The 24,855-nt window shown below is 42.5% G+C and overlaps 1 protein-coding gene across 5 annotated transcripts in view; it reads left to right on the top strand.

Annotated features, from left to right (window-relative positions):
• Apba1 (amyloid beta precursor protein binding family A member 1) overlaps nt 1–24,855 on the top strand; it is a 203,184-nt gene that overhangs the window by 121,025 nt on the left and 57,304 nt on the right. For all 5 annotated transcript variants that reach the window (XM_047525011.1, XM_047525013.1, XM_047525009.1 and 2 more), the window contains one exon: nt 12,522–13,796. In XM_047525011.1, the coding sequence (XP_047380967.1) occupies nt 12,591–13,796 (1,206 nt within the window). In that variant the 5' untranslated portion in view covers nt 12,522–12,590. The remainder of the gene's footprint in view (nt 1–12,521; nt 13,797–24,855) is intronic.

The raw sequence follows: 24,855 nt of genomic DNA, 5'->3' as shown, positions 1-24,855 counted from the left end.
ACTGAGCTATCTCCCCAGCCCTCACTGGCCATTTTATAGGTGAGAAAAAACTGTAAGAATGCATGGTTGCTAATCAAGGGCCGGAAATGACTTGCCTGCTCAGAGGCATGGATTTCCTGAGTGGACATGGACGAGCATGAGTACTAGAGTGTGGAAGAGGCTTGGGACGCAATATCAAACAGAGCATCTCAACCACTCACTGAGAGGCATGAGGTGAAGCAATGAGGCTCGGCTGCAGCAGACTGGGAAGTCACAGTGGCAGATGTGAACCGAGTGCTACCACTGGGTGAGCAGGCACTTTGTGAGCTGGAGTGTGGGGGCAGATTTGGCAGGAGGCTCAAAAAAGAGCAGCCGCACATACGTATCACCAGGCAGGCTTTGAGCCAGGCAGTGGGGAGTGGCTCCCTGTGCCAGTCAGGTTCCTACCACCTACACCTGCACCCATCAGGTCTTGGGATCCAGACAGTGCAACCACAGTGTTGGAGTCACAACCGACTCATGTGGTGATTGAGATCCCATGTGGGCGGTGTTGTTTCCGTGTGTGTTCTGTAATTTTTTAGAGTAGTTTTGGGTTCACAGAAAAATTTAATGAAACATGCAATAAGTTCCTACATACCCTCACCATACAATCTCCCCCACCATCGTCATCCCATACGTGAGAGGTGAAACGTCATCATCACCCGAAGTCCACAGTTTACATTAGGGTTAGTCTTGGTGCCGTACACCCTATGGGTTGACAAGTATAGTTTATTCTTCTTCTTAGTGCTACATTAACTCAATTAATCTTCACAATAACCCCATGAGGGTGTTATTATTGTGTTATTATTATTCCCATTTGAAGAAGAGGAAACTTAAGGGGACAGTAAAGTTAAATGATGGCCCATGGTCACATAGCTGGTGAGTGTGGGCACTGAGACTTGACCTGACTCAGTGTGTGTGCCTAACAGTTCCACTGTCCTGCTTTTGACTCCAACCCCAGACCCTGTGGTTCCTTTCCCCTTCCTTATCTGTCCTCCAGATAAGGCAAAAAAGTTTCCTCTGTTCTCACATCCCTTGGCTTTCCCTGACCCTTGTTGCCTATTTGAGGAAATTTTGAGCAATTTCACCTGCTGTCTTCTGCAGTGAGGGCCTCGGTTGCTGAGGGACAGAATCTATAGACTAGCTATGGCCATGCCCCCAAGGATCATCGTGAGGGGCACAGAAAGGGCAAGACTGGGGGTGATGAGAAGGGGACAGGGGAGCAGGTACAACGACCAGATTTGTGGCTCCAAAGGATCTGAGATCAGAAGACAGCAGTGCAGTTTGAAGGAGGGAGGGATGTGGAGGGACTGATGGACAGGAAGGCTAAGGACCAGGCAGCATAGGACCTGGTCCTAGGTGACAGTGACCACAAAGCTTTTCATACATGTATTATGCATAATCTCCCATTATTTAGGAAGCATGGTTCTCATTATTGAAGGGTCTTTTGTTTGTTGAACAGTGTGATGGAAGTGGGTAAAAATATACACTTTCAGAAGAGCTTGAACACAGCTAAATTATTCTGCAACAGAAAAAATCAGGGGTAGTCCAGAAGGAAGATCTGGAACCACACTGACCAACATGTGGCTGTCAAACACTTTAATGTGGCTCCTCCTAATTGTGATGTGGTATAACTATAAGACACACATTGGATTTTGAATACTGAGCAGGAAAAATTTTAATGTAGACTTTCTTATTAGTAATCTTATGTTAAAATGATAATATTTCAGTAAGATCCTTTAGAAACTCACCATCTCCCCTTGACGTGATTGAAAGGCTGTGGGTCTTAGAACACATTTGAATCTAACTCATCTTCCCTTATTTGGGTCTTAAATGAAATTAATAACTAGAAGAGGCAGTTTTGCTGGAGACAAGTCTAATCAACATGGCCTGTGAACTATTATGGGTTTCCTGATTATCCAAAATCATTTTGAAGGGAAAGTTATTCACCTTTCCCCACACTGTGTTTCTTTCCCTGTTAACTTTTTGCTAACACGATGAGCTTTTGCTAACATGATGAGCTGAAAGAGTTAATTGCCTTGGGAGGTTTTGAAATCAGTACGAGACTTGTGGCTCATCAAATTCAAATTCAAGTCATCTCCATTGTTGCTACCTAGTAGTTGCTTAATGGATTTTGTTCTCTGGGAATTGTGAAGTTGGACTGGCAGGGAGCAAACCTTCCTGGATATAGGGTTTTTTAATCATGGAGGGTAGCCTTGCATAAGCAGACTTGAGACAAAACTGAAAAATGTGTTTCAGGATAATGGTCAGCCAAACCTATGCTGTTTTTCTGACCTGTGAATAAAAAGAAGCTCCAAAAGAAGAATTTAATTTGAAGCTTCATAATGAGCAACATAGCTGACATTCTGGTGTACATATGGGGAAGGAAAAGCACAGACTACTTGAGGGAATCAAGAGGAGCAAGTTAACTGACTTTCTAATGAGCCAAATAATTTGAAGAAGTAACAATAGTAGTAAATTTGAGGTGATGTGGTCTCAAAGGAAAGACTGGGTTTTAATGAATTACTGTTCAATTCGTCCTTAGCCTGAGATTCCCCTGTCTCCTCCTTTTGCAGAATGAATTAATGAGCCTCTGAAAACTAACATAGCTGAACTGATTTTAGAAACTTAACTATCCTTAAACCTATGGTGCTGTGTGTGTGGTTGTGTGGTAGGAATATCAGGAAAATGGTCCAGATTGATTGTAAATGTTGATGTGATACCTCTGATCTGATGTAATGCAGCAACAGAGATAATAAAACCATAGGGGTGGAAAGAAAGTTGTTTGAAGCATAAAAAAGCAATTGCAACAGAAAAAAAAATCAAGTTTCTGTAACCCTCAGTAAATTATGGATCATGTATATATATTTGATTTTGTACCAGGGGCATTTCACAAAAATTCAGATAGACTTTTAATCGGCTTTGATTTCTAGAGAACATCCCTTGAGTTTTCAATAAAATTTGCAAGATTTCCCCTCTGACTTTCTGTGATTGCCTTGAGCTTATTTCATGTATCTTATTGGAATCAGGATGATAAATGAAGGATTTGATCTTTAAAGTGCTAGACAAAGAGCTAGACAATAAGGAAATCTACATAAATTTAGAAATTTCTCTTTAATCAAAGGTTGGGTTATGATCACAGCTTTGCGGTTGACACTGCTAAATTCATCTAAGTGGACGAATTAATTTTCCTGCCTGGTTAGCGCTGGCCACAGACTTCAAGGCAGGATGAAAGCAACGAACCTGATTATGCGGTAATCACACGGGATGCATTCATCCAATTGGCCTCTGTCCCACTGTTTCCTCTGTGAGGAAAAAGGCTTGTGTTAAAGATGTGGCCATTGACCAAAACAGCTTTTAAACCCATCCTTTGGAATTAACTTCAGAGGTTTAACTAGAATCTTTAATAACCTTGGATGCTGCACACCTTCATCCTTTGGGGATAGATTGAATGTTTGGAGGATATCAAAAAATCATCACAAAGACAAAAAATAAAAATTAGAAATAAGAAAAAGCATTCATGGCCAAATCTTGTAAATAAGGTGGGTGATAAATCTGGATCATACCCTTTGAGGTTAAAAAGTCAGATATTACTAAATATGACTATGGAATTGAAAATGACTTGCTGGTAGCTTCAAAGCCCTTAAATTAACTTTGAAATCAATTCCAATATAGACGTGCCCAAAATGTTTTGAGTAAAGGCAGTGCCCTTGGAACATGTATGTCTAGAGTCTGCCAAGGTGACTATTCTAAAAGGGATTACACCAATTTAGATGTTTGTTTAAAAAAAAATCAATCGCATCACTTTATGAGCTCAGTGTAATGTAATAGGAAGAACACAAACAGTGAGAGCCAGAAGATCTATCTCCACCCCTTTCAGCTCTGAGTGACCTTGGACAATTTATTTAAGCTGTCTGAGCTTCTGCTTCATAATCAGCAAATGGAGATAACAATTCCCACTGGGACTGTTGTGAGGGCTAGAAATATAGTACATAAAACACGTATACTATGCTCACATATAGTTCAGCATTTGTGATTATTATTTGATGGAATTATTTCCACCCAGCCTTATTTCCGAATGGGTAGCTTAACTGCTTGTTCTCCACCCTACGTTGCCTTACTTAGAAAATGGTAATATTAATAAATGCATTGTGTGTAGGCATTTATATTAACATTGTTTAATTTTTAGTGTGCTAATTATGCATTAATCTCTTAAATACTAATTATGGTGGGTACATAAAATGCACTAATAAATGTTAAATGGCACTTCTACTGTATCAGACCTTGTTCTAAGTACCATATTAACTGTATCAGCCTTACAATAACCCCTTGCTATAGGTATTGTTATTATCCTCATTTTAGAAACAATAAAATGGAAGCATTTGCTGTAAGTTGTCCAATGTCAAAGAGCTAGTAAATTATAAAACCAAGATTCAGGGTCACATTTTGTCTCCTGAGTCTGTCATTTTAACCACTAATACTTTCTTACTTGGAATGGATGATGGGATAAGACTTCATAGTCAACAATTGTAAATAAGGTGATGGTATATACTTCAAGGTAAAAAAAAATCAAATATGACTAAATATTGCAATAGAATATCAAAAAGAATTTGCTGGAAACTTCAAATGCTACAAATTGACTTAGAAATCTATTCCAAAATGGGAGTGGGCAAGGTCTTTGAGCAAAGGCAATGCCCTTGAGTAAGTACAGTATCTACCATGGCTTCTTGAAAAGGACCAGGATCCTGTCCCAGTCACCCAGACAAGTTTGCATTGGCAAACTTGATACCAAAGAATGAGGCATTGAAAGTAATGAGGAAAATTGGGCACTCGGCCCACAGGTGAAGTTGCCAAATCACTGGATATAAGATTAGGGGCCAGATCCCAATCCTAGAGTGAAGGACAAAAATTAGGATTGCATCAAGCCTGGGAATAGCCTGAGCCTGCAGTGGATGGAATAGAACAGTGAAAGAGGGTCAAGTGGCCTGTACTCTAGGGACAGGAGGGATGGAGAGGCTGAGACCCACACAGGCAGGCTTTTTATTCCCATTTGTCTTCCTGTGGATATCCTGTGTCAATTCCTTGAATGTCTTGTAGTCTCTGGAGAAGTGGTGCTGAGGAGCCAGGAAGACATGATAAAGCCTAGTGCAGGACTTCCTGTGAGGATGTCACCTTGGTAGGGGCTGTACTTACTCAAGGGCATTGCCTCTGCTCAAAAACCTTGGCCACTCCTTTTTTGAAATAGCTTTCAAAGTAAATTTATGACATTTGATATTACCAGCAAAGCCTTCTCAATATTCTATTGCAATATTTTTTTCACTCTAGCTGTACTAGGTAGTATTTTACATTTGTTTTAAAATGAACTAATTATTGCTTTATTTATTTATTGTCCTCTACCAACATGAATATAATACCTTAGATATCAGTTAGGTCCCAGTAAGTGGTAGATGGGGCACTCAAATTTGTGGAGAGGCAAAGAGTTTAATAGAGAGACAGTTTGTCTGGTCTATGTGGGACCCCACTACCCCTGTGTCCTGTAAGCCTGAATGGAAGGGGAGGGAGTCATCGTGTAAAAGCATGAGGCTGTGCCCTTCAGAATAGAGATGTTGCCTGCCAGAGGTGACCATATACAGAGAGAACTGGAAGAAAAAAATACACCAACCCCAGGCTCCTCCCTCCAGCTGATATCTTGCTAGACCTCCCCATTGGCTGAACCCAAACCCCGAGGCCCGGATAGCTCTTGATGCAGTCCAGCCAGAGAGGTCAACCATGTAGGGCACAGAGCAGGCAGAGGGTACAGAGTGGCTCTGCAGATGTGCAGCCATATGTCTTCATTTAAGTTAGACAAGGTCAAGGACAGAGAGACCTCGCCTTAGTTAACATCTACCCGTTCAGCAACACGCCTTGGTTTCGGGCATTTGCCTCACTCTGAAATCGTTACCAACACTATCTGCCAGGCCGTGCTTCACAATTTAAGACTCAAGGATATCAGGGGAAACTTTTTTTTTTTTTTTTTTTTTTTTTTTGCTGAGGCAGATGTTTTGTTTCATCAGGGTTTTTCTGACCACATGAATCTATCTAAACTGGAAACAATTTTAGGAAGAAGAAATGTGTTTTATATCCATTTTTTGACTATTACTAAATTTAATTCCCAAATGAGTCAAATGAAATTAAGCTTTAATGAACACTAGTCTTTTTATTTCTGTACTTTATGTTACTCTTATATATGGATGCATCATGTTTAAAAGAGCTGATGACTCAAGCGGGGTTCTTAATGTCCTTTGGATTCCCTAGTGGATATTTCACAACCCATATAACTCATGAAAGGAAAACATTTTTTATACGGTAGAGGAAAAAGGCAAAAATATATGGGTATTCTTATATTCTCATCCTTTTTTTTTTAAATAAAAACTATTAATTTCTCAACTTATTCAGAGGGCGTGTGTGAGTGTGCAAGTGTGTGCGTGTGTGTGTGTATAAATGAATACTGCATTCAGGGCATAATCCTCTTTAGCAACCACAATTGCTGGTTGCTTTGGACATTAATATATCACCCTTTCTCAGGGTGATATATTTCACCCTTTCAAAGGCTTGGTGGCAGACACTACGTTACTGAAATAGTACATATGCAAGTGGATTCGGACAGGCTGCAGTATCAAGAAATGGGCCTTTACTTCCAACTGAAGTGGAGAAAGATAAGTGAAAACACTCATTAAGTCCACGGAGCTGGCAATAAAAGTACAGTTTGCCAAGCCTTGGTCAGAAGGACCAGCATCCACCAACCTGTGTTGAACAGGTGCTAGAAGGTAAGTCCAGTTGCAGGTGTAGATGAAAGATTAGTCCAGCAGGCCATCTGCCACTTAGAGGATATGGCATAAAGATAAATACACACAAATATAAAAACTTTTATATAAGTGGAATCATTTTTCCAGTTTTTTCAGGGAAAAGGATCGCTAGTCCAGGCTTTCTTCCTTTTCCCACTTCTCCCCCCTCTACTTTCATGTGTTTTCCCTACACCTACGTTACTAACACCAATACCTGACCACCCACAGACAGAAAGACACACACACACACACACACACACACACACACACACACACACACACAGAGTTCGCTGTGTTAACAACCTGTTAGAATTTCTTTTTTTTTTCTACACTCCATTTGATTGTCAATCAGACCCTTCTTCTAAAACTACTTCTGAATGTGTTAAAAGGGCCAGTTCGTTGGAAATTCTCACCAACAACTAAAGGAAAGATCAACAAAAGCAATTTACAGCTTCCTGTTCCATCCACTCAAATCAACATGAACCTCAGCTAACATCATGAGATGCTAGGATTCTACTGAATCCTGAAATGGTCTTTTAATTCTAAATGGTGCACTTCAGTGAACTCTTATTTTGTTCTCCTTTCCCAGCCAGGCTGTGGAACATTCCAGAACTAGGGACTCAAAAGCCACCTGTCTTCCTACTGGCAGTTCCCTCTTCTTGCTGTGTAGCTGCCGGTGGGAAGAGGTTCTTTTGTCTATATCCTCCAGGTCATTCATTCTTTTTGGAGATAGGGAGAAATTTTCTTCACCAGGTAGCTGCTCCTCCTTCCTTTGCTCCATCCTCCAGAGAACCTGGGTCATCATCAAGAACATGATCGAAATGGATTCTACTGTCGTGTTTAACTAAAAAGAATCAATCAATAAATCAATCAATAAAAATATAATATGACTGGCCAATTTCTCTCCTAAGCCTTAGTTCCTAGTCTGCTGATGAGTTCTTGACTCATATGGTGATGCAGTTGTCATTGTTTTAGTTCTAGGCTCCTTTTGTGTCTTGAACCTATTTCTATTTTGCACCATCACCAGGTATTATAATTGTTAATGCTGTCTGCCCTTGATGTCTGGGACCATGCTTTATAAACTTTTGCGTGTTCATCTGCAGTACCACACACAAAAAAGTTTTGAACCCCCTTTGCCCTACACAGTCCCTGGTATATGTCCAATAAAGGCCAGATTGATCCACACACTCAAAAGCAGGAGAATGTTGAATCGCTAGCATTCTTTGGGTCCTTAAACATCAGAAGGAGGTGAAGGAAGGTTCATAGGTGGATAAGGGCAGCAAAGATTCAAGATGGAAAGAAGAAGTTCTTCTCCAAAGACCGATCATTCCCTAGTTATTGGTTGGGAGGGCAAGTGGATAAAGATTTTTTTTTCCTCTTGAATCACTTAAAGTTCACTTAGCACCACCTGTATATCTTCACATATCCTCCATGATAGGAATGAAAAATGCGTAACAAGACCTCTTATCCCAAGGACTTCATCTTTATAAACAGTTATCGCCCAGAATGACGGGACAGAGACACACACACACACAAACGGACAGGTAGGTAAGGACAGTGGGGACAGGCCTTCTCACTCCTTTGCCTAAAATCCCCAGTAGGATGCCACTACCCTTGAGATACAATCGCACCCTTAACCATGTTGTGCCAGATTCTGCCTGACTCAACCCTTTCCCGTCTCTTCATCTTCATCTCCTGCTACACTGTCCCTTATTTGTTCCTCATCTGCCCATAGATATCATTTCTGTCCTTGAGCACAGCAAGCACTTTCTCACCCCAAAGCCCTTGCCCTCAGATCTTTATAAGACACCCTCTTTCTTGATCATTCAGACCTCAGCTAAGTATCACCTCTTCTGGCCAATATCATTGTACACCTTCTCAGTCACTTCCTATGCCAATATTGTATTTCCTTCACAAAATACTTCACTGGGAAGTTATTTTGTTTACTGCCTCACACAATTATTGCCTGTTCCCTGTTCTTTGCCTCCACCCTTTCCCATGCATGAGAAGGGGGCTTTCAGAGAGCAGGGAAGCCTCGACTGGCTTGGCCACTGTTTTGCCATAGTGCCCAGGACATGGCATGAAGACTAGCACCTAACATACACTCATCAAGTATGAACTGGCTCCAGGAAGATAAGAAAAGTTCACCAAGAAATGTTATGGGTGGGAAATATCCTAAGAACAGGCAAGGCAGCACCAGCGCTGGGACTTTGGGCTGTCGGAAACAGTGCAGGGTGAACCTCGGAGATGGGGTTGGAAGAGGGAAGCAGGCCAAGGCCTTGTTTTGCCAGGACTGTGACTCAAGAACCCATACCCCAGAGTCAGAGAACAGGTCTCAAACACCAGTGCCATTCCTCGTCAGGTGTGTGACCCAGGCAATAACTTCATTCCCTGTTCCTCTGTTTCATCATTTGCAAAAGAGTCAAGATGACATATTGTCTTCATCAGGCTAATGTGAGCAATGAATTGTTCGGCAGCAAGTGCCTAATAGCACCTGGTGCACACTTAGCTAAGCACTTGAACTGTGCACTGGAGAGGAATCACTGAAGCATTTGCACAGTATGGTTATGGATTCAGATTGTATTCTAGAAAGATCATCAGACTGGCAGGGAGAAGATGAGCTGGAGGGGGCTGAGAAATCAGTGAATGAAATTCTGTGTACACAAGACAGACCAAGGCAAGGGAGCAGTAATGAGGACAGACTGAGAGTTACTAAGGCAATGACTCACCCATCAGCTGAGTGAAAACAAGGATCCTATGGGTGGCTGGTGGTGCCATTGGCTAATAGAGGAAATACAGAATGGGGGCCAGGTTGGGGAAATAGATGTTCATCATGATCAATGTATGATGCTAAAATGCTTAGCACTGTACTTAATGAAAGTACTTTATAAATGTTAGTGCTTAATAGTTAGGCACTATAATTTTTGCTCCTAAAATAAATACTGTGAGAAGCATTTATCTCAGCATTTTCTCTTAGACTATGAGTGGAATTACTAGGGCACAAGGTATATTACTTTTGGAAGACTAATTCATTTTGACAAACTGCTTTTCAAAAATATTATACTAAAATGTATTCCCACAATAACCTGGGATTCTTTAAAAAGTCTGGTTTTTTGTTTGTTTGTTTGTTTTTAATAAATGCCACTTCCAAAGTTGCAACAGTACAGAGAATAGTCCTCTCCTCAGCTAGTAATGGAAGTAACCGTGAACTCCAGCACCTTCCTTAAACATTGCCAGTTGCTTTGTCCTAGGGAAATCTCTCAGTTCAATGTCTGTTATTCATTGATGTATTGCAATGCCACAACTCACACTATACTCTTGAAATCATGATGGTGACTGAAATACAGACATTTTATGCACAAATATTCCCTTGAGATTTGGAGATAGGGAAATGAAGAGAATGTTCCTAGTGAACAGAGAGCTGCACTGTACCAAAGGTGCATTATTCTAACAGTATTTTCCCTCCAAAGACTTTTTTATCATGATTTATTATTGCACATGCATGGAAATTTCATTTCCTTTGAACCAATATGTGATTTATGAGAAGGCAGTGATAGCTGGTCATATATGATTTTAACCCAGAATACAATAAAATTTCTTTTTAATACTTACATCAATAGAAGAAAAAGCCATTTTCACTGCAGAAAGTGGTTTGGTCACTTCTGCATGTGCTTATTATGAACTGTTAGCCATTCAGCTGCTTTGACTGTTTGTTAGTGTATTCCATCATTGGCCATGCACAGTTGAGAAACCTTAGAGTTAAAGGACCCAGAGAAGCTGGTGGTATGTTCAATATCCTTCTCTGTGAACATCTGTCATGTGTTCATCAAACTCAGATCTGTACACTAATGTAAGTGTACCTTTAAAGCAGTTTGTATCTGTCGTCTTTTCTAGAATTCTTATAAAGGAAACTGAGTTACACTGTTCTTATCCATGTGTTGCACTGAATTCAGTGTTTTGCATTTTCCATAATCCTGTGGAGACCACTTAAGCAAGTGACCCTCTTGTTCAGGGCATTATTTATCAAGGTTTGAACGGCAATGCATAGCTGTTATTGGGAAACTTTTTACACTTAAGGTACAGTCACTATTTTCAGGGATTAATGAGAGGAAGTCACAATTTTTCAAAACAGGCTGAGAATAATTTGAAGTGGAATTCTCTTTTGAGTACAGAAGCACTAAAGATTGTTCATCTTTGGTAAACCATGATTGTTTTCTTTTAGTGAGTATCAGTTAGAGGTGGATCCATCAAAGAATGGGGGGAAATATGATACTTCTGCTTCAAGGTGGACTTGGTAGTTTCCAAATGACCTGCTATTCTACTTGGTTTGTCAGGAATGTCTAAAGGAAACTGTTATGGTTATGGTGGGTAATTGAATGGAATATAATGCATGTCAATATTACAGTCAATCAGATCCCTGGTTTTCCTGGAGTTGTCTGCTATTATACTTAGGAGTTCACTTCCTGTGTGTCATTTGTAAAATGAACTCTTCAAAAGAACATATGAGAGAAATTCATATATTTTGTTCAACCATTTATCATAAATCCCTCAAAATCCTAAGGATTTTGCCTGAATTTTTTAGTTGGTTAATTGGTTAGTTTTGTTGTTTTTGCTTTTTGTTTCTGTTTTTATTCTTTACATTTCTGTGTCTGTTTTCAGTACACAAATTATGCTGTTAAACTATTTTATGATAAAAACAGAGGTCAGAGCAGACCCAAATCTATGTCTATAGCTTCAAGTTTCTCTAGAACTAATAAAGATAACTTCCCATACTTTCTAAAAATTATCCATGTAATCTAGTTCCAGCTATAAGGACAATTCATAAGCCCCTAGAATTTTAGATTTGGAGTTTATGGGGGAAGTATTGAAAACCAGCTAGTTAATATTTCTGTAAGTGAATTTGATACAACTCCGGCTCTAGAAGAAAACATGTTTCCCGGTCAAATAAGTCAGGGAAACCTGTATTTCTTATCTTCCCTTGAATATTCACAATGATAAGTCAACTGTAACTCAGTGCTTCCCAAACTTATTGTACCATGGAGTCCTTTTTCCCTGTGCAATAGCAGTTAAAATCTTGCATTCAGGAAATGAGTCCACTCTCATCCTTGAGGTCCAGAAAACTAAGCAAATTGCCCGAAATGACAGTCAGTAATAACAGCCAGGATGGAACCCCATTGATGGTTGATAACGTCCCTCAGAATTGTATTGACAGCCAAAGCTTCAAAAAGATTTAAAGATTATTTTTACTTGAAATTTAAAGAATTGCTTCTAAAGCACCCAGGATCCTAGCTTAATTTAGAGAGATTTATCTTTCAGCAGATGGAAAATGTGTCAATTGGCCCATTCAATTTAGTAGTACTCTTTATTCATATACATCAGAAATGGAACCTGAATACTACGCACGAGAACAAAACGTTCATGAGGCTCCAGTCTGAGGGGTGGAGAAGGGAGAACGCCAGTAAGCAATTTAAAAAAGTAGATATGTAATTACAAATTATGGTGTGTGCTATGAAGAAAATGAGCTACGTCGTGTCAGACTGAACTTAAATGTGCAATCATTTTTTAATTGACCCACATTCAGAAGGGATCAATAGCAGCTGCTTTTACGGTTATCTTTTTGCTCAGTTCAAAACTACTATTTGAACCACGTGACAGCCTCTCCCCTTCTTGTTTTTCCAGCCCCTTGCAGCAAAATGAGAGCACAGTGAGCAGGCCCAGCCTCTCTCCCAGCCATCCCCGACGCCCACCATGAACCACTTGGAGGGCTCCGCGGAGGTGGAGGTGACCGACGAGGCGGCAGGAGGGGAGGTCAACGAGTCAGTGGAGGCCGACCTGGAGCACCCTGAAGTGGAGGAGGAGCAGCAGCCGCCGCCACAGCAGCAGCAGCACTATGCGGGCCGTCACCCGCGCGGGCGTGTGGTCGAGGACCTCCGCGCACAGCTTGGACAGCAGGAGGAGGAGGAGCGCGGTGAGTGCCTGGCGCGCTCCGCCAGCACTGAGAGTGGCTTCCACAATCACACCGACACTGCCGAGGGCGATGTGATCGCTGCGGCCCGCGACGGCTACGATGCGGAGCGCGCGCAAGACCCCGAGGATGAGAGCGCGTACGCTGTGCAGTACCGGCCCGAGGCGGAGGAGTACACGGAGCAGGCGGAGGCCGAGCACGCCGAGGCCACGCACCGCCGCGCGCTGCCCAACCACCTGCACTTTCACTCGCTGGAGCACGAGGAGGCCATGAACGCGGCCTACTCAGGCTACGTCTACACGCACCGGCTCTTCCACCGCGGCGAGGACGAGCCGTACGCCGAGCCCTACGCCGACTACGGCGGTCTGCAGGAGCACGTGTACGAGGAGATCGGGGACGCGCCTGAACTGGACGCGCGCGACGGCCTGCGGCTCTATGAGCAGGAGCGCGATGAAGCTGCCGCGTACCGCCAGGAGGCCCTGGGCGCGCGGCTGCATCATTACGATGAGCGCTCCGACGGTGAGTCCGACAGCCCTGAGAAGGAGGCTGAGTTCGCGCCCTACCCGCGCATGGACAGTTACGAGCAGGAGGAGGACATCGATCAGATCGTGGCCGAGGTCAAGCAGAGCATGAGCTCGCAGAGCCTTGACAAGGCGTCTGAGGACATGCCCGAGGCCGAGCAGGACCTGGAGCGCGCCCCTACTCCCGGTGGGGGCCGTCCCGACAGCCCTGGGCTGCAGGCACCAGTCGGGCAGCAGCGGGCAGCGGGCACCGGGGGCAGCGGCGAGGCGGGACAGCGGTACAGCAAGGAGAAGAGGGATGCCATCTCTCTGGCCATCAAGGACATCAAGGAGGCCATCGAGGAGGTGAAAACCAGGACCATCCGTTCGCCTTACACCCCTGACGAACCCAAAGAGCCCATCTGGGTGATGCGCCAGGACATTAGCCCCACCAGGGACTGTGACGACCAGAGGCCAGTGGATGGAGATGTAAGTCTGTGAGGGTTCAGGCTGTCTCAGCTCCACGTGCGACTCGGGGGGGAGAGGGAGCTCTGTGGCCTTGAACTTCATGGGGAAACAAGGTCATAGAGCTATGCGCTGAGGCTATGGGTTATGGGCTAAGAATCTTTCCATGGTAAGCCTCAAACAGCTTGCACGCAAGCTCTGGTCAGTGAAGCAACACCGTTAGGGAGTTGGGGTTCCAGGCACTTATCCGACCTACAGTGGGATTGCTGTAAATCAGTGGTTTCCAAACCGTACCTGAAGGACTTGTTGAGAATCAAGATTCCTGGATATATGCCCCCCACTGCCCACTGCTAATTCAGAAGTTCTGGAATGGGCCCAAGACTTTGTATTCCTAATAACAAATAAAAATCAATCCCGGATTGAGTAAAGAGAAATTTTATTGGAAAGGATTATTGCAAAGGAGAGAAAGGGAATTAGGGATGGGGCAGTAGAAGAACCTTAACATCTGCAAACCTTTCTAGGATAAGACCAAAGGGTTTGGTTTTACAGGGAAGAATAAGGCTAGAAAGAACAAGGTGTGAGAGAGTGGGATGGAAGGGTGGCTTAACTAAATGTAGATCAGAGAATAATTTTAACCTGCCACCAGACCATTTGGGGGAGGGGTTTATGCTGGCCCAAGTTGAGGCACCTGAGGAAGGGAGAGATTCTTGACCAAGTTTAGGTTAACAAGCATTTTATTCTGATTAATCAGCATTTCAGGTAATCATTTATGAGACAAAGAATGGAAGTTTGGAGAGTCTGTGCCTGGCCTTGTCATGTGCAACAGGGGCCATCTGAGAGTCTTGTCCAAGTCATTTAGGGAAGGCAGTTTCTTTGCTGTAAGCTGTTTCCCAGAATTCACAATGGGGGAAGGGGAGGCAGGTCTTAATCTTCCTTATTTTCTAGGCAGAGCTCTCAACTAAATATCAGCAGTGTCACTAAAAAGGTCCCAGATGCTGCTGCTGATCCCAGGACCACAACTGGAGAACCACTACCTTAAAGCTATCCTTTAAAGATTCAGGTCGGGCATTGTGGCCTCTTTGGAGGAAATCATGGAAATCCTTCTGAGTCCTTTCCTGCCAGGGTTTTCTGCAGGTGTGTGTGTGCAGGTGTGTGTTCATTTAATTCTGCATTTATAATTGTACCAGGCTGTTTCTCTGTATATCCTTTGGAGTGAAAAAACTATTGTTTTGTTGTGAACATTATTATGTTCATTTTTTTCTAATATGTAAAGGTTTGTGCAGGCTAAAGCAGCATCATTCAAGTCAGTGTTTGCTGTCCAGCTGATTGCTAATCTAGCACCTTGTAAGGTTGGAAATGGATAGGGCAGGGAACTGCATCCTCCCCAGCCAGGGGGCAGCATTGGGTCAGTTCAGAAATGCCTGGAATCTCTCCTCTGTTTTGTAGGCTGCTGAGTCCGTTAAAAACAGGTGTGCTCACATGGAGCATTCTCCTTGACCTCCAACTGTCTTCGAGTTTCTCACAGCTAGGAGGGATTGCAGCAAGCGTTTTGCAAATGAGGTGGAAATTGAGCAGATTTTCAATAGTAAGGAGCTGGCAAGAGGCTGGGTTGCACATCCCTTTAGAAACTTGAAAACCATCAGAGAAGCTGCAGAAACATTTGGTCCAGGTGCTAGCCTCCTCAGTTGCACCAACTCCTTGAAGTGACCTCCTTAACCATGTGATCCCAGGAGCTTCATGCTGAGTTTCCAGCACAGCCAGTGTAGGACATGAGACAGTTTTTATTCATTTGATCTAGGAAAACAACTTCACTGTCTTGCATGATGTTTTATTCCAAGCAGAATTAATTTAAAAAAATGTTGAATGATGCTTTAGGAACCCATACTATCAGAAATTCAACTTGATGCTAAGAAATTGGTGCGTGGGTTCCCTGGGTTATGAATAGTTAATATGAAGCAAAACTTGGGCTTAAACTTGAATTTTAAAATATTCCGCAAGTCATTTTTAAGCCATTTGAATCTGTGGGTTGTATTTCACCTGGCCTTCCATATTTAAAAGAAGGACCTTCATTTGCTACCCCTTTGATGGTATTATTCCACCTCAGCATCCAAAAAAATATTTACTGAATGCTCCTTCAGTGCAAGCTGCTGTAGAAAATAGAAAGGTGTCATGAAAAGCAGCGTAATCTGATGCTTTTAAGGTTCTTCTTAAAATGGAAGTTACTGCCCTTCCTTTCCAAACCGGAACACCTGAGATGGAGCCCAGTGATCTGGTTTTCTTGTTGTTTTGTTTTGTTTTGTTTTATAAATTCTCCCTGAGGTTCTTGATTCTGTGAAAATTTGAGACTCATTCCAAGGGGAGGAAGGTTATTATTGGGGCAGTTATCCCATGTAAGGTCTGTAGACTTGAGTTTTAAATCAATCATTATTAGCACAGATAAAATTTTAACAAAACGGCTGTCCCACAGTGGACACGGTCAGCAGACCTGGAGAAGTGACCATAGAATTCTTGTTGCAAAAGCTGTGCTTTCTCAGAATGGCAAGATTAGAAACTACAATGGAGCAAACAGAAGGAAATTAAGAACACCTTTATTACCACTCACCAGAGAGAATTGCCAAAAGTCAAGTCTGCTTTTAACACTACTTTTCGTTCCCTCTGAACTTCAGCCCTTTACACATGGAGCTGACTGGCATTTGTTTGCTGGTGAGTCATACAGAATGAGAAGTTATTGAACTTGTAGATGTTCAGCACCGAATGGAAATAATTTTCTGAAAGTCTGAAAAAAATTCTATGCTTTGAAGAACAACCCACTTCCTGAAACATATTGATAATGAATGACCCATTCTGAAAAGTTCCCTGCCTGCTGATCTCTCTACAGGCAACACAGTCATTCTGAGTAAGGACAATCAAGGTAGAGCCAAAGATTGATGTTAGCAAGCACACTTTGTATGTTGGAGATTAAGGCTACAGTGAGTGACATGTTGTGCAGAATGAAATGATACTTATCTCTGCTTCTTCCTAAAACTATACTAAAAGTGATGGTAAAGTAAGAAAAAGAAAAAAAGGAAACAAAATAAAACAATAAAAACGTTAGTAATTTTGGTAACTGACTGTGCTGGACATGTTAGTATGCCCAGCATTTCCTGTTCTCCTTTCAAATATAGAGACGCTTGTTCTTCTTCATCCCCTGGAAAATTTGAGGGGGCATACAGAATGTGAAGATAGGATTGCTCATCCACAAGAGTTATTGAACTTGTGGCTGTTTGGCACTGAATGGAAATAATTGTTTTCTGAACATTGAAAAAAAAGAAATCTATGCTATGAAAAACAACCTGTTTCCTGAAATTCCACTGCGAATCCAGCGACATGTGAGCCCCGACGTGTGTTGTTTCCAGGCAGGAACAGCTAAGATCATGTTTTCTTCTCTAGCGGCAACAAACTTGGGAGTCTCTTGTTGAGATGGTTGTGTCACAAGGTGGCAGGTGCACCTCTGCTAGCATAGCTCAGGTTCTGTGGGTGTCCTGCCTGACCGCAGGAACGGGCCTCAGCTCTGTGAGACATGTACCGTGAGAGGAAGCAACTTTTGTTGTTTCAAGCCAAAGGGATTTGGGAGGGTGGGGGGCAGTTCGTTACCATGGTGTAGTAGCCTGGTCAGTCCTGCATAATGCAAGATGAGGTTTCTGTTTCTTCTATTCTACCAAGTGATTGTGAGGATTTGTACTGTAGACTCCCCAGAAAGGCTCAGGAATCTTTGAAATAGCAGATATCTAAGATGGCATGACTATGGGGATGTGGCTGAAAAGACAAGAGGATTATTTTTTTGAAAGGCAGTCATGGGAGGCAGTAGACTTCCCCATGTCTTCTCCAGCCAGGGGTCTCCCCGTCTCAACTCCCCACAGAGAGACAGCTCTGTGACTTCTGTAAGGAAAGGGTAAGCAAGAGGAGCATGATACTGGAGATGCCAGCCACAGCTGAAAGTGGGATGAGGTGTCTTGGAGAACATAGGGCTTTGCAGTAGGACTGCAGGAATGTCATAGAATTCTTAGTTATCATGCTTAGAACCACCCACTTTGAGCCCCCAGCAAATTAGAGTACTCCTCTCTGGGGAAACAGGCCCAAGAGAAGGTCCCTGCAGAGATGGATGCTGATGTCTGGGGTTTCCTGACCATTTGGATCCCCACCAGATCTCCCCACAGTGACTAATGGATCTTCCAATAGGTTTTTGGGGACTCACTCTTAAAGATGAATGGACAGCCAAGGATCATCAGATATTTAAAGAATATCTTTTAACATGAAGATAAAGACATGAAAAAAAGCAAATGGAAAAAGGCACTTGGAGAAATAAACGCAGTTCTCAGAGCATGCAAGGACTATAAATCTTTTATAATCAATCTCCTCAAAGGTAGGACAAGCCAAGGGAGCCATTAAATTAGAGGATAGTGCCATCTTTTAAAAACTCTTTTTTAGAAAAGGGAAGTCTTAAACTAAAAAATGTGGCAGCAAATGTTTAACATTAAAAAGAGAACTTATGTTAGAAGACAAAATTGAAATCTTCAAGGCAGTAGAATAGTTAAGGCAAAAGATGAAAAGTAGTAGAAACAGGTTAAACAGAGGGGACATTAAGACTTTCCTAGAGCCAAGCAACATGCCAACCTGGATATCTGACTAGAACAAAGAAATAGGAAAGACCCACAGTAATATTAGAACAGAAGGAAGAAAGGGAAGACCCTAAGAAGGCTTTCAGAGAAGTAAAAACAAGTTCTGTGATCAGGAATCACAATGACGATGGACTTCCTCCAAAGCCACGTGGGAAACTGAGAGACCTTCCCAAGGTCTAATTTCCAGTCATCATGAAGGTAGAAGAAAGAGGTTTCCAGACATGCTGGGTCCCAGATTAGTATATTCTGTAACCTTTCTCAGGAAACTAGTAGAGGGTTGCTCTCCCCAACTGAGAGTATTAGCCAAGAAAAGAGCTAGGAGATGCAGGAAACAAGGAGCAATGCAAAGGAAACACACAGGTGTTGGGAAAGGAGACCCCAGGGTGAGGTCTGTGTAGAAGGCCACAGTAGCAGCCTTTCTGGAAGTCTCTAAAAAGAATGGAACAGATACTTCCTGATATGTGTGGACTGACAGGAGTTACAAACGATTTTAGAAGAGTTTGGTATAAATGATTGATCAGCACATAGAAGACTAAGCAAGTTGAAAAACAATTATTTACCTCACTAAAAACAATTATCACAAAAGAAATGCAGAATAGTCTACATGTGGCTCAGTTGGGAAAAGCATAGATGTAATCTTCAGAATGCAAACACTGAATATAGATTAACCAAAAATCATAATGAGAAGATGAGGAAATATGTAGCATGAAAGAGATAGATTGTAATAATGTATAGTAGAAGCCAAGAAATAATGTCTAAAATTGAAAAATGAAAACAAGACACTGTAAACATGCTACTTAGGAGCATGGAAGTAAATATCAGAAGAAAGTGCTAGAAGCATTGGGAGTGGGGAGTGGCAAAGTACTTTGATTTTTCCATAAGCTGTATAGCATTATTTGTTTTATAAAACTGTATTTTTGTATTTCTTTGCCTTAAATTACAAAACTAAAAGAGTTGAAATCATTAAACAGATCACTCACCATACAGAGATAATCTCATTTTACTGTTTTCTTGAAATAGGGAAAACCAAGTGGTTCTGTGTTTTGTGTGTATCATTTATATAAAAGGACTGCTTTATTAACTGTGTTAAGATAAGACAAGTGTGCTGAGTTTTCCATTTTAATTTCATGTAGTGTTTCTATTAAGTGTGCACACTCACTTGATTTATATTACATGCATAAGAAAGAGAAAAGAAATTTTAAAAATAGGTCAAGGCAGAGCTATGTCACTTAAGGTGAAGAACAGGAATTGGGAAATGGATTTGCACCTAGACAATAAAAAACCTGAAGTGTTTTGAAGCCATGGGCTTGCTTGTGTGCTTGGCCTTCGGAAACCACAGAACCTTCGTGGGAAGGCTAGCAGCAGGCATACAAACCACTGAGAGTAAAGTGGACTGAGGTCAAGTATAGATGAACTGATTCTCTGCAGACTTGAATAATTATGCAGGTTAATGGTCTTTACTTTAAAAGTGAAATGTTTTTGAGAGCTGCCTTTTACCAGGGTAGATTTTACAGCCTATTCTACAACTTGGAACCCACCGTAAAGTTGTCACATCACCACCAGTGGAGCATAATGCTCTATATAGTGAAACATAGTTGTCAATAGCAGTAACCAAAATGAGCCATTTTTCTATGAGCTATGAAGACCTGAGGTAACAGGGCAACTGTTTTAAAGATGTAATGATCTTACAGCTGCATTTTCAAAATAAAGAGACTTGACCTTGAAATCCCATTTGAAGAGCAAGCGATTTACTTTAATCGTGAACAAGAGGTGATAGGAGGATATTTGCCTTTTTGCTCTCTCCTAGATTTAAAGTATTATTTCCAATGACCTTAACTCACCTTTGGAGTTTCACCTGTCAGCACAGTGCCAGACAAACCCTCTTGCCTCTCAGGTATCTCCCTCCTATCCTCAGACCATTGCCATATCTGAATCACCAGAGCAGAACTTGTCCAGTGATCTGCACACCAGAGGGCAAGCTCTCCAATGACTTTGTGCTTCATGGAATTAAAAAAAAAAAAAAAGTGGGGGAAAGATCAAAGCTCCAATTTTTTCTCTTTGCCTGACCATACTCCCAAGAGGAATCTTTCTCAACTTTTAATGGATTGTCTCACCAGACAATATACATGTGAAACTGTGCCAAGAAACAATATGACAAGCAACAGGGAAGGAAATGAACAGTTTAGCCAGAGAGAATTTTATCACTTTCCAGTTAGATTTTCAGCACACACAGCCACAGTTTAGGTGTCTGACATGCTCACTTAATAAATGGAGGCTCAAGAAATTGCCCAGGAATCTTCAGAAAAATTGTGTCCTCTTCCTCAACTGGACACTTGGGATATTTCCTGTGATGTGGATTGGGACTCCATCAGGAGGAAGAGCAGATGCAGGGAGAGGAACAACTGTATCATAGACCATTCAGTTCCTTATGTAACCAATTAAATCCTAGGGTCCGTTTAGTCCTGCAGAATGATGAAATGTGATTTGTCTATGCACATGGTCTTTATGAAAAATGCTCCCCTTACCAGTATAATTGGCAACATGTTCTTAATGCAAAATGAGTTTCTCAATCCATTTTTAAAAAAACAGTTTTTGCTGACCCCTTTCTTGAGAGCAGTCATAAGAGAGGATGTCATTTGGATTAGACAAAGACCCCCTCACTTTCCCAAGTCCAGCAGGCAGGTTTTCTCCTGCTGTTTCCCACACTGAGACAAAAGGCCCTCAGCTCCCACTTGGTGTGCCTAGCTTACCTCTTTAGTGGGTCAAACACTGCCAGTGGGACACCAAAAAAATAAATAATGCCTAAGGATAGGTTGAAGGAGATTTGGGACCAGACTGAGCATTTTGGCCTCTGTTTCCCCAGATGGAATAGCTGAGAATAGACTTCTTGTGACCTGGGGTAATTAGGAAATGTAATTTGTCTATAAACATGATCATATTTAAAGTAAAACATGCCAGAGCCACTTCTGCTTTCCAGACTGGTGTCCATCCCACAATGACTCCCCTCTGTCCAGTTCAGGTCCATAAAGTCAAGGCCTCCATCCACAAGTAGATTCCAGGATTCCAACTTCCCTATCTGAATCTCTGGAGGTTGGGCATTGGCATACGTATTTCTGAGATCCAGTCAAAATAACTACTGACTTAACCTGTGAGCTATAGTTTAACTTTATTCTTTAGTATCTTATTTTCCATTTTTTTCACAAGCATTAGCCTGTAGCCTCTATTTCGTTGTCAGTTTACTGGGTGAAAAGCCAGTGTTCCCTCCTATTCTGACACCTCTCTCAGAACAGATGGCACTAATGTGATGCCCAGTGTCCTCACATGTAAATCTTTGCTTTGTAGTTGACCTGCTATAATTTTGCCTTGAGTTGGTTACCTGCCTTCCTCTTGGGTTTCAGTTTCCTCAACAGTAAAACGTGTTATTGGATTTCTGTCTCAGGATAATTACGAGAGAAAATGGCTTCGCAGCTGTTAAGTCCTCTATGGAAATGTGAAATAAGAATCACAAGTTTGGTGTGTGAGTTGCCTGAGGAATCAAAGCTCACATACCATTCAGGGTTGGTCAGTGGCAAACTGAATTAGGAGTGTCCTTAGTGTTCTTACTTTCTCTGGGCTAGGCTTCCCCTCTGCTGTCCCTGGCACTCAGGTTCTTATTATGCTGCCTGTCCTGGTCATTCATTCTGATGACCCTGGTTTCTGGCTTCCTCCTTAAGGAACCATCTCCAGCCTTTTAGTTCAGGGCTAGTCTGATTAGATCAAACTTACCTGCTAGCTAGTGGTGATGGCAACGTACAACCCCCTTCAGAAAACATTTACCTTTTACTGGCATCTTACTCCCCATTCCAGAGACCAACCCAGAAAAAACTGGAAGCAGGAAATCAGCACTAACACTTCTCAGTCAGAAACGAGCCACTCTCTTGCTAAGAGAAAGGGAATCAGCCTCAAAATCATGGAAACTGAGGGCGTGATGTTAACACCTGCCCTGATCATGTGCACTTTTGTACCTGAATTTTTTATTTTAATTTTGAGAAAGATGATGTAAGGAAAGTGGAGCAAAACCCTGGCTTCATCTGGAGCCTTGGATTCCTTGATGTTACTCCGTCCCTGCCCTGAATTCAGTATGCAGCCAACATGGATTTTTCTTTTCTTTTTACTGTTGCTAGGAGACTGTTGACCAAGGTCAAGTACACGTGCTAATTCATTAAGACTTATTAGCAGCTTCTTATCCTGTTGACCTCAGTGGTCATGTTGTCAAGCTTACAAGGGCAGCTGAAAAGAACTGCCTTGCTGCCTGAGGATTCCATTTTTGTAAAGCCTTCCTGTTAAGGTTTTCTGAACTGAGAGGTTTCCTCTTGTGGGTCTTCACCTGCTTGTGGAGTTCCGGCCTGCCAGAACTTTTCCAGGATCTAGATAGCAAAGGTGGGGTGGAAATGGGATCTGAAGTCTGATAGACAGAATTGAGGGTGTGTGTGTATCCTGTTGGAACTTGATTTCCCCAAGTGGATCAGTTCCTAACTGAAATGTGATGTATTCTTAGGAAAGGGGAGGAGGATATGACAATAGTCAACTCCATTCTGTGAGTATTTGTGGCCTAAAAAGGACTAGACCCCAAGCATTTGTACCTCAGATTGTTCTCTTGACATGCTATGAAAAAATATACAACCCAGCACTGGTTCTAAAACTAACTTTGTTCTCTTATATGTTCAAACTGCTTAGAAAAAGCGGGCAGACAGACCTTCTAGTTCACTATCTCAGAAGCTTATGAAGAAGCATAACCTTAGAACCACAGGATCTTCTGCCAGGACAGCAGAAATGGGCCCTGTGTATTCTGCCAAGTAAACCTCCAAAAAGGATGGGAAGCCACTCCTTAGACAAGTGAATGGAATCAGAGATATGCATATGCCGTGCAAAGAACCACAAAGCTATTGAGTTGAGCTCAATCACTTTGAGTTTGAGCACCTGCTATATGAGAACTAGTGCCTGACCACAAAGCTACAACGTTTCTCATTCTTCCAGATAACTAGAATCATAGCTATTGTCCCTATACATAAATTGCAAGTTCATCTTATGATGTATTCATACCAATATTTTTTTAACTTTCCCATAAGGCATTGTGCAAGACCCTAGGAGTACAGCAGTGTCAGGCAGAGGCTCTGCCTATGCAGTCCAGGCTAGTCCTTCCTGGAGTTGCAGCAAGACCACTAGGCCTCCTCTGTTCTTGAGGTTTTCATATGAATGCTTATTTCATGCCTTAATTATCTGCTGTCATATAACAAACTGCCCCAAAACGTACCAGCATAAAGCAAACCACACTGATTATCTCAGTCTCTCTTCTTTAGGGTCTCCAGAGGTTGCAGTTGAGGTGTTAGGTGGCTCAATGTCATCTTAAGGCTTTTGTAGGGAAAGATCTCTCAAGTGCACAGACTTATTGGCAGGATCCAGCTCCTCTCGGGCTATTGGATGACAGCTTCATTCCCCACTGATTATTGGCCAGAGCCATCTTCTTTGCCATGTGGGCCCTATCCCACAGCTTGCTTAATAAAGTATGCAAGCCAAGGAGGCCCGAGTCTGATGACAAGATGGAAGTCACAGTCCTTTTCACTCAGCTGCAGGGCAACATCCTTCGCTTTTGCCGTATTTTAGCGCTTTAACTGATAACTGACCCATGCTTCCTCACCCAGGAGGGGGTTATGCAAGGGTCTACATACAAGGAGGTGGAGATCTTGGGGGGCCATCTGAGAAGACTGCCTCCCATATTTTGTATCTCTCATTAGCTTGTGCCAGCAAAGAACTGCTGGGTTCAACACCTTCCGGCCTTGTCTTCCACCCCTGCCAGCCGTTTCCAGCTCCCAAGCTGTATGTGTTCTGTCACCTGGTTGACAGGTAGGCAGGTCTGCAGGTCCCAAAGTGACTGATGGAGAATGAAGCCAAAGTGGTGTAAAGGGGAAGGTGTGTATAAGCCAGCACAGAAGTGGGGCAGGTGGCTACCAGAGAATGCTGGGACTAGGGAGAGCTGTGGAATTGAAAAAGAGGAGGCACTGTCCCAAAAGAACAAGTATGTCCATGATGAATTGTTCTCAAGGGGCCACCAGAGACCAGAAAGTCTGCTGTAAAAACTCATAGTTATGGCAGCTTCTCAACCAGGGTGCTGGTGATCTCCCTGGACTTTGGGGTTAGAGGTGACTTAGGCCACCAGGCCTTCAACCCTGTGCAGCCTCATCTGGGGCTCCAGTTGACCCAGTATGTTGTACAAATATTATTGTTTATTTGTGTGTTGAGATATTAAAAAAAAAAAAAAAAAAGTGGCAAGCCCAGGATTAAGGAGTATTGCTGGTGCTGCGGGGGCCATTCAGGAGAGAACAGGCCTTGAGGCTGGCTGTTTTGGCGCCCTGATCTCTCCCTCGGCTGTGGATCTTCTCCTTAAT

The sequence above is a fragment of the Sciurus carolinensis genome, chromosome 14 (assembly GCF_902686445.1).
Source record: "Sciurus carolinensis chromosome 14, mSciCar1.2, whole genome shotgun sequence".
In the NCBI taxonomy this organism is placed as follows: domain Eukaryota; kingdom Metazoa; phylum Chordata; class Mammalia; order Rodentia; family Sciuridae; genus Sciurus; species Sciurus carolinensis.
Note: the sequence above shows the minus strand (reverse complement) of the source record. Positions and strands in the feature narration are given on the sequence as shown.